Source organism: Microsporum canis, genomic scaffold (assembly GCF_000151145.1).
Source record: "Microsporum canis CBS 113480 supercont1.1 genomic scaffold, whole genome shotgun sequence".
Taxonomy (NCBI): domain Eukaryota; kingdom Fungi; phylum Ascomycota; class Eurotiomycetes; order Onygenales; family Arthrodermataceae; genus Microsporum; species Microsporum canis.
In genome coordinates this window covers 2320816-2331216 of record NW_003299169.1, presented here as the reverse complement: position 1 = coordinate 2331216, position 10401 = coordinate 2320816, and the positions used below count along the sequence as shown (strand labels likewise).

The following is a 10401-nucleotide window of genomic DNA, read 5'->3' as shown; positions in this document are numbered from 1 at the left end:
CCCGCTACCCCTACCACAAAACCGTTGCTTCGCCATGCCGAATCCTCTCCTTCTCTTAACTCTATCCTCTCCCCTACATTTCCAGACAGACCACCCTTGAGCTTCCAGCGCAGTAATCCCGCTAAAAGACCCCATTCCGGCCCTCGGGATGAGCCTAACCAGTCATCTCATCTCTTCACTCAGCATGAATTGCTTGAAAGGCTAAACGAGGAAGACGATAACCCCATATCCCGTGAGTCTCGCAAGGGGTCTGAACGAGGATATCCCCACGGTCCCGTCCTCATCTACGACTCTGGGTTATACCTCTACCTTGAACCAAGCCAGGAAGAAGCATCACGCTTCGATGTTGTCTTCAACGTAGCCAAGGAGGTTCGCAATCCATTCAAGGCCGCCGCTCGAGAGAGACAGGACACCGTTATGTCAGTCTGGAAGGCAAATGTGGGTAGACACAACTCTGAGCCTTCTACCGCCACGTCTGATGCGACCTTCATGTCTGCATTTGAATACCCTCCTTCTGCCACCGAGAGCGATTCTGAGTCCCCTTCCACACCGAAAGCGGAGTCCCCATGCCGGCCAGAGTACATACACGTTCCCTGGGACCACAACTCTGAGATCTTAGATGACCTCTACACACTCTGTGAGATGATCGATGAGCGTCTGTCTCACGGCAAATCGGTTCTCATCCACTGCCAATTGGGTGTCAGCCGCTCTGCCTCGCTCGTCATCGCCTATGGGCTGTATAAAAACAGACACCTGGACTTTAACTCCGTCTACGGCATGGTGAAGGCGCGCAGCTGCTGGGTCGGTCCAAACATGAGTCTTATCTACCAGTTGACGGACTTTAGAGCCAAACTGCAAGATAAGAGTAACACCAGAAAACAGCCAGCTCCAGAATGGCTTAACAGCCCAGCTGCCCAGGAGAAAGCACCCCAACTGCCTCTTCCACAGTCCGCTAACAAGTTTGGCACCGATTCATCCTCTCCAGCGTTCAAGAGACCTATCATGGACTCCTCGACAGCACCCCACCCTGGTTTCAGCCTCTTTTCGCATAATCCCTTCAGCCTTTCTCGTCTTACAGGAAACAATAATAACCATGGCTCTTCCTCCAAACGCAACAACATCTTACCACGTCCTTTGCCATTGCGCGAAAAGTATCAGACTTTCCACACCTATCGTCGCTCTATGTCTCGCCAAGATAGCATCTTCCATGCGCGCTCTTTTTTCAAACCACCACAGCCGCTACAGAACGATGTTGATGCGCCCATGTGTGATCGTAATGCTGGGCCTTCCTCCTTGCCAGACGAGTCGTCAATCTTCTCACCAAAAGCTACCAATCCGTTGGCCATTGCTTCACCCTTCTCACCTGGCTTAGTTCCTAACGTTTCTGCATCTACTGCAGGTGGCCTCGGTTTGAGTGTCGAATCAGTCCGCAAATCACTCGATGCCAGCCAACCAGCGTCAACCTTGGGCCGGCCTACTGTGATGTACGATCCACGATCACCACAGCAGCCATCGGAGCCAATGATAATGCGGAACATTGATGAGTTTCTCTAGCGAGGTGCGATTGCCAAATGGATGTTTCTTCTCTTTTTCTCTCCCTTGACGAGGTGGCCTACTTGTTCCTATGACTTGGTTTCGGTTTTGGACTCGGTTTGGACATTTGGGGAATCTGGCTGGATGTTATCATTTTTTTCTTTTCTCTTTGCCTCTCTTATTATACCCCAGCGAAGCAACGCACCGCGATGAGCCTTTCTTTGCATCAATACACACATACCACAAACACATACCCAATACTACCCACTCTCGCTCACTTACAATTTCATTTTCAATTTCGCTAAACAAAGCTGGCTTTGAAATTCATCCGGCTCAACAACGAGCAAAAAAACTCCAACCAATAATCAGCACCTTCGCTTCAACTTTTTTTTTTCTACTCCCGATACGTTAGGTTCTTAATTCTTACTCCCTTTGTGTCCCTTTTTTTTTTTCTCTTCTATATTTTACTTGACGTATTTTATTGCTCTGGCGCACTCAAGCATACATAGCATCGCTAGGAAGCCATGTTGCCAGCCCAGCGACACCCTCATCTGCACGATCCCAAGACTTATGCCACACGTTGTTTTTATTTCTTAATTCTACGGCGTTGTTGTGGTTCCGGACATTATAAGAGTAGTGCATAAATAATCTCAATTACTTTTTTCAAAAGTGTACAATTTCAGCCTTCTCATATCCTCTTGAACCAAATATATCCGTCCCAAGAATCCTCAAACGACAAGCCAAGCTCAACCGCTCGTTCACCCTCGAGCTTGAACTCAGCTTTGATGGGCGATTTTTCATGCTCGGTCATCTCAGACAAGTAGGCGATATACCCCTTCTGTTCACAGATATGCTTAAAAGTAAGCGTGAACCCCATCGATCTATCTCTGCCGTTGACGAACAAACCGCCGTTTTTCTCCTCGACCTTGATGCCCTTATACCCGTCGTTCCAGTAGGTCCCCACATAAGCACCTAGCGGCATAGTCTGCTCCGTCCGTTTACCCCCACCAGCACACAGCTCTCCAATCATCTCATTCTCAAGCTCCGTGAAGCCGTCCTCGTCCTCCTCCTCATCACTATCCTCATCCTCGGATTCGGATCCAGAATCCAACGACGTTATCACCCCAAGAAGCTCCTTCGACTTCTTCCCCGTAACCCAGTCCGTAAGCTTGAACTTGATTATCCTCGCGACGTTAGACGCATTGTTTGAGTTTCCAAACACGACGGCTCCGAACTTCAGTTCCGGCAGGAAGAAAAGCGTCGATCCATAGCCAAGGTCGAGCCCATCATGCGTGATCATCGTGTGCCCGCAGTACTGATGTATTTCCACCCCAGCAGCAGCGAATGTCGGGAAGGCATCGTGTCCTCCTTCGGAGCCTTCGCTGTCTTCACTGTCGTTCAAGGGTGGGGACTGAGAGATACGTTTCTTCACGAGGCCTTGGTATATACTCTCTGTGATGGGTGCTTGTTTGTTCATCAGCGCTCGAACCCATTTGATGTAGTCGTTTACACTGGAGATGATGCGTCCTGCTCCCTGGGCCTCGGGGGAATCATGGCATGGCATGCACACATATTCACCAGCTTCCTTGTCCCAGTAGTAACCTGTAGCCAGTCGATGGGCCAGTCCTTTTTCTCTGGCTCCTTGGGGCTGGAGGTTGGTTGATTGCATGCCTAGCGGTTTGAAGAAGCGAGTTTGTATGAACTCAGAAAATTTAAGGCCGCTTTTGCATTCGACTAGGTATGATGCAGCGGTAAACATAAGATTACAGTAGAGGTACTCCGACCTGTTCGGAGCTACTGTTATCAAGTTACGTAGGTTTCTGGTGACGGATCGTGCATCGTCGGGCTGAGCTGCATTCGGGCCCAGGAGTGAATAATCGTTCCTGAAATATTTGTTAGTGTTCTCGTTCGTGTAATAGGGGGTGTACGGGGAAAGGGGTTCAGTTACGGTGCCATGCCAGTTCGATGGGAGAGTACATCCTCGACGGTGACGTCGTTATGGTCGTTTCCCGGCATGACGAAATCTCCAGGAAGAAGATCTGACATGCGAGATTCGTATTGGACCTGCGGATACTTGTCGTTGTCATCGATTAGCAGCGCAACAGAGGCCGCAGTCAGAGACTTGGAAGTCGAAGCAATATCAAAAAGGGTATCGGGGTTGCAGTCTGCCGGCGGGTCTAACGATGCCTTGCCAAAGCCTGCAGACTCGATTCGATTGCCTTGCACCATGGCGATGGCGATACCTGGGACATGGTATCGCTCCAAGGCGTGCTTCACATAGGCAGCAAAGTCAGGGTTCTTGAGCAAGTCCATGGTTTCTTCTTCCAAGGCTGTATGATGTGGTATTTTAGAGATCGGTTATGTGTCGGTAGAATGGTATATGGGAGATATATATATTGCCTGGTTCAGTCTGGTTCAGCTGAATCAACTCGAGTAAGAGGGGTTCACTCCCTCTATATATATATATGCACCCCAGTTCATATAAAAGCAAACACGATGTGGGGAAAAGAATGTAGTACGTTGTAGTCAAGCTCTTTTATGGCGCTACGAAGCACTGGGCGTCATGCTCTTGGACATAAGATAAGCATCGAATTTCTCGCTAAGGAGACAGATGTCCGAGCCTTAGCATGGAATCACCGTTTGTTGGATGTCAGCAAAAGCTACTGGCCGTTTGATATCTAGCTCGAATCTTATTGCAGTTGACGGCCAGTGGGAGGTCGCTGTAGGCGGCTGTGCATTGTCAATTCCTGTTGGAAAGGGGGCTTCACACTCGTTGCAGGTTTGGGTGCATTGCGTGGCCAGCATGGCTGTATAGTTACCGGTCATTTTTTTTATCAAAGTCTGTCATTATATCCTTGTATAGATGCAAGATGCAAGTAGGACCGACATATAATATTCGTTCCCCTGGTCCGCATACTGTCTGGGGGGGGGTTAAAAATAACATGTATGTACGTGGCCTTGTCGCCGCAAGCTAGCAAGATATGCCGGTCTTGCTTTAGATTTGCCGCTCATAGTTGTATAAACAAGGTAGGCAAATATATATACAAAACTTTCCAAAGTATACACAAAGTCCAATTGTTCACATGTTTTTGATATGTACAGCCCCGTTAATCCCCAGATGTGCCAACCGCACCGAGACATTGCATCTGGACTAGACTGTAGAATAGGCCTTTTTTGCCTATGAGTTGGGAATATGTTCCTTTTTCGACCAACCGCCCATGATCTAGAACACAGATCAAATCGGCATTTTGAATTGTACTCAATCGGTGAGCGATGGCAATAGTCGTTCGTTCTTTTGCAGCGTTATCAAGCGCAGCTTGAACCACCTTCTCAGACTCCGAATCCAAGGCTGACGTTGCCTCGTCAAGAAGCAGGATCTTAGTGTTTCGAAGTAGAGCGCGAGAAAGCGAGAGTCTCTGCCTTTGACCTCCGCTGAGCATGGTCCCCCCAACGCCGACCAACGTTGCAAACCCATCTCTAGAACTATCCGTCAGCCTGACTGGAAGAGGGTATGAAGTGTAATTGAGACGAATAAAAATAACTCACGGTAGAGTGGTGATAAAGTCGTAGATATTTGCTTTCTTGCACACTTCCGCCAGTTCGTCTTCCTCTACTTTCCTTTCGGTTCCCAGAAGGATATTATCCCGGATTGATCCCTCATACAGGGTAGGTTCCTGGCTAACCAATGATATCAAGTTTCTGTAGTCGTTAATATTGAGCTGGGAAATATCCTTTCCATCAACGAAAATTTTACCCTCAGTCGGATCAAAGAACCTCTCTAATAAGCGGATCACGGTGCTTTTCCCGCTGCCGCTGGGACCTACCAATGCCACGTACTGGCCACGTTGGATGCTGAGGCTGAGTTCATCAAGGACTAGCCTTTCGGGCCTATTTGGGTACCGGAAACTGGCGTTGACGATATCAATCTGTCCGGCACTCTCGGCAACGCTTTGGCCTGTGGTATCCCATGTATCAATATTTGGCTTCAATTCAAAGAGGTCTTTCAAACGCTGCCCAGCATGCAGCGCTTTGCTCATATCCGGGGCAAAGTTAAATATTGCTCCTGCAATCTGTGCGCCAGAAATCAGAGCAACAAAGCATATGAAGAACTGTAGCATATTATATTCATCGTTTGCCAAGAGCGTTCCACCATACCAAAATGCGAGCGCCATACAGAAGAATGTGAACGACTGTGATGCGGCGTAAAGAGTGGAAGTTATTAGAATGAACCGCATTGTTTTAGCTGCCTGCTGGGATAGAATCTTGCTATATTCATCTAACACATGCCTCTCGAGCGTCAGGGAGGCCACCGACCGGATAACTGTTATTATCTCACTGGCGTACATGGCGCCTTCTTCGTGGGTTGCCCGCATCTGGCTGTCAAAGAGTGAAAGGACTCTTAGTCTAATATAGCCGGAGCCCGTCATGACTGGAATCGTTACGGCACAGACAAGAGCGAGCTTCCAGCCAATTGCCAGTGATAGGATAATTCCTCCTGCAAGAGTGACAATGAACGTCAGGCAGGCCCCAATTACTGCACCACTAAGCCCTGAGAGCTCAGTTGGTGCAGTAGAGAGTAGCGAGGACAACCCGCCTGGCGAGTGTTCTTTTTGGTCAAAGAATGTCATGTCCTGTCGGAGAATTGATCGGAACATTTGGTATCTGCCTTTATGGGAGAGACGTTCAGTGGAATAGGAAAAGCATGCTCCTTGGCCAATCCATGCGATGAAGTTAACAATGGCAATCATCAGAAACATGAGACACCAAAAATTGATTTCGTGGCGGAGTTGGGTATACTGAGATGCTGGAAGAGAGACGGCATTGATTGATTTTGCAAAGAAGACGGATTGCCTGTCATGATTATTAGCATCCGATTCATCTATATTAGGCCTATGTTGGTGTCGAGAACTTACACTGGAATCACGCAGCCAGCAATGAAGCAGAAGAAAATACCGACAAGGATTATAAATGCCTCCTCTCGGTTAAGTCTTGCTACAATCTGAAAGTATGTCTTAAAGGTCGGCCTCTGCTCTGGCTGGGCATCTTGCTGCGGAGGTTTGGGGCTATCGACATTGCATTCTGGAACTGGCTTTGTTTCAATATTAGCCTGGTCTAACCCTTTGGCTAGAATGGTGGTTTGTGTTTGCTTCTCCTCCCAAACGGAGTCATCTTGTGTATCCTCTACGGAGTCCCCAGGCAAAGCACCTATCTGCTGAGCCTCTACTAAACGAGAATAGATTCCACCTTGGCTCATAAGCTCATCGTGTTGCCCCTGCTCAACAACAGAGCCGTTCGACATTACAATAATGTTATCAGCATTCCGGATAGTGGATAAACGATGAGCCACCACAATCGTCGTACGATCTTGAGCTGCCGATTCTAATGCCTGCTGAACTGCTTTTTCCGCCTTGACGTCTAGTGCAGATGTAGCTTCATCAAGCAGGAGGATTTTAGGGTTGGTAATGATTGCTCGTGCAATACAAATACGCTGTCTTTGACCACCAGAAAGCTGCAGCCCTTTGGCACCGACCTCAGTTTGGTAGCCCTGCGGCAAAGCCATGATGAAGTCGTGAGCATTTGCAATTTTAGCAGCAGAATACACAAGTTCTTGTTTTTCCTGCTCTGATCGTGGTAATCCAGGATCTACCAAACCAAGGATAATATTTTCAAAAATACTGCGGTTGAACAAAACTGGTTCTTGGACCACGTAGGAAATTTGTTGTCTCAGCCAGTTCAGTTTTAGATCGGATATCTTATGTCCGTCCAACGCTGCCATTTGATCACATATAGTTAATACTTAACTCGGGTGTCGTTAAGCTTAGATAGAAAGGCTTACTGATATGTCCACCAGTAGGCTCATAGAAGCGCTCAACTAGTCCGATAATGCTACTTTTGCCACAACCCGAGGCGCCAACCAGAGCTGTGGTCTTGTTCGCAGGACACTTTAGACTTACCTGCTTCAGAACCTGGACATCCTGTCGGGAGGGGTATACTAAGCTGACATTGTGTAGTTCAATATTGCCTTGCACCTCAGGTAACTGTCGCCCTTTCATAGAGAACGGATCTAATGGCGACTGGCGAGCAATTGCTTTGAGAATCGTTCCCGCATGAGAGATACTACTGATGAATGCTTCACCGCTAGGGGCAACTCTCCCGACAGCAAAGGCGCCAATAATTGTCGCTAAAACAATAGTAATGACTGCAGACGCGGTCGACTCGCCACTGACAATATAGCGAGAGCCTTGCCAGAATGCCAGTGCATACGTAAGATAGGGAAGTGCGTTCATGGCACCAATCATGAATGATACCGACAGCCGCATCTTCACTCCCCACTTCTCTGCAATGTTGAGATAGGCCTGGTAGCGTCTGGCCATGGCACCCTGGATTCCAAAGGCGGAAACATGCTGAATGGAGCTGATTGCTTCTTCTGCTACCGACGCCCCCTTACCTAGGGATGCAGAGTTTTTTCTGCTGTACTTTAAAGCAAACGAGGCACCCAGAAATTCTGCTCCTCCTAGGAGGATGGAGGTGGAGAGCAGAATCAACGCGAGTTTCCAGTTTTCGATAAAGGAGATAATAATTGCCGACAAAAATGTGGCAATGGCGGTAAGAAATATTGAAATTTTGCTTGAGATTCCTTCCTGAACGATATTCATATCTCCCGTTATTCTTGTCGTAACCTCTCCTGGACCAATAGTATCGAAAAAAGCAATATTTTGCCTGATAATCGCCTTGAGGTATGCCTGCCGTAGGTTTCGCGTAATTCGCTCCCCAGAGTAGTAGAACCCAACGGTTGCAATGTAAATCAGGACGAACTCCGCGATCCCAAGGTAGACGTAGTAGAGAGTGAACTGGGAGACATTGGAGGATAACTGCGAGCTGTTCACCATTCCATATGTATGTTTTTGGAACGTGCCTACCAGAAGACCGTAGACGACTGTAAGAAGAGGATTCAAGGCACCGGCGACGACGGCCGAAAGAGTGCTTATGGCAATCAGAGCTACATCTAAGGGCTGGGCGTAGGCGAACACTGTGGAATTTCTCGACGAGTCCACTGGTAGCCCATCGAGCTGACGCAGAAGGATGCGCCTCGCGTGCTCATCTTCGACATGAGGAGGGAGTCCGTTGCTTCCAGAGAGCTGTTCTTCGGTCTTTGGCATAATTGACCGCCCAGCAGCCATCGCTTCTTAGCACTGAGCTTTTGTCCCTCCATCTTTGCTCAAGAGCAGCCTTATATAATACCCTCGGTATCATGATGACTCATAACTACCGAGTAGTAGCGATCCAAGGCTGAAACAACAGCGATCCTCCTGCCGCCGCCGATGTTTGACGGCGCCAAATTAGATAATCATAATGCACGTCCCCGCTAGTGGAGTTAGTTAGTCATATTAAGGTTCCGTGTCCCCGGCCCGCTCGACCTCCCCGTTTTGCTTATTTGGATGTTGGGATGTTGGTGACACCATGTTAGCTGAATGTATGGAGTATGCAAAACTGGATCCCGCGCACAGGATACTAGACCTCCCGTACAAGCCTGATCTTTACCATATATGTAGTTTAATATTTGAGCGTCATCTGGGAAGTTTCCGTGCCTGTCTTGAGGTCATGAGAGTCCATTGATATGGCACAGAATCTAGGTTTAACGAATTTGTGTTGGAGCCCCTGGTGGTGATGTGGGCTACCGTCCACTCCATAGAGGCTAATGTTTTTTCTACCAGCATTGCAGGTAATTTGCAATGAGGATCACTCTGTGTATTTATTTCTTAAATGACCTTGCTCTCTTCTCTTTAAGCATGATGCTTTGGGTTTCTATATAACTAACAGCTGCTTCCTTTCTACACTACCCGAATTAGATATACCTCCATCTAATGCCGTAATATATCATTTTTCCCAGTCTTTATTTAGTCAGGGATCCCACATAAGAGTTTCTTTCCAAAGGTTTAAAACTTCTCCTTCGGGGCCAATTGAAATAGTCTTCTTGCGCACTCAGCTCCACAGTGATCGATGATTTTATACTATTCATAGAATGGGATAGTTCTTTAGAGTTCTAGGCTCTAAAAACGCCTTCCGACCAAAATCTGTTAGATAGTTTATAATGCAAGGATATTCGAGATCTGCGCACTTTCGGACAGCCGGATATCGCACTGCATTGTTCGGGAGGGGAAAGCTCTATTCACTCGGGAGTGTGAACAGGGCTTCCTTCCTTCTGCCTGACAATGCAGTTATTTTAATATCACAAGGTTGGCTGGCTAGAAACCTGTACAGCCTTCCTTAGCCAATGACATAGAAACCATTTGTTGTTGAGGGGTATATATATCAAAGCATGTGTGGTTAAACCAATGGTAACCACCCAAACGAGATCATAATACTACCAGTTCTTGCTGGTGATATCCTTTAACTCTCTTTCTCCTCAACTGAAGCCTTTGGACCTCCGAAGCTTCTTATAGTAAATTCCAATAGCGGTCTTCCCCCCCTCCGAAAAATAAAAAAATAATGTTCCACATCGGAGACACCAAAGCTGAGAGCTGTGCCACGCTAAATCTGAAAGTCACATCGTGGTAACTATAAAGCTTTGCGTACGCCTGTGGCAGAGGAAATATCCATTAGTGGAGCTGTCGTTGTCCCGCCCTTCGTCTCCGAAATGCTTTAATGATACACGTCTTCAGCTGAGGTGGATCGTTACTCAGCTGGATATAGAAGAAGTGCACTGAACTTTTGGGTACACAGATTTTATCTCCGGATAATAGACGAATACCTTCACACCATGGTGAGTAAATCTATCAGTCTTGGTTCCTGCAACCATGCCTCGCTGTCATGGCGATCGTTAAAGGCTGCAAGTATACATACACTGCAGTGGAAATGTGTCTAGGA

General features: G+C 47.6%; 3 protein-coding genes across 3 annotated transcripts in view; 1 reads left to right on the top strand and 2 right to left on the bottom strand.

Moving 5' to 3' along the window:
• MCYG_00854 (tyrosine-protein phosphatase pmp1) overlaps positions 1 to 1554 on the top strand; it is a gene marked incomplete at both ends in the record, with an annotated part of 2040 nt that extends 486 nt beyond the window's left edge. The window contains one exon of the mRNA XM_002850704.1: positions 86 to 1554. Within this exon, the coding sequence (XP_002850750.1) occupies positions 86 to 1554 (1469 nt within the window). The remainder of the gene's footprint in view (positions 1 to 85) is intronic.
• Positions 1555 to 2221: 667 nt separating this feature from the next.
• Positions 2222 to 3846, bottom strand: MCYG_00853 (beta-lactamase family protein; the record flags this gene model as incomplete). The annotated part of the gene is made up of 2 exons (XM_002850703.1): positions 2222 to 3416; positions 3482 to 3846. 2 exons carry the CDS (start codon positions 3844 to 3846, stop codon positions 2222 to 2224), a joined length of 1560 nt encoding a protein of 519 aa, XP_002850749.1.
• Positions 3847 to 4640: 794 nt separating this feature from the next.
• On the bottom strand, positions 4641 to 8714 carry MCYG_00852 (multidrug resistance protein 3; the record flags this gene model as incomplete). The annotated part of the gene is made up of 4 exons (XM_002850702.1): positions 4641 to 5028; positions 5080 to 6384; positions 6447 to 7302; positions 7370 to 8714. 4 exons carry the CDS (start codon positions 8712 to 8714, stop codon positions 4641 to 4643), a joined length of 3894 nt encoding a protein of 1297 aa, XP_002850748.1.
• Between the last annotated feature and the right edge of the window lie 1687 nt (positions 8715 to 10401).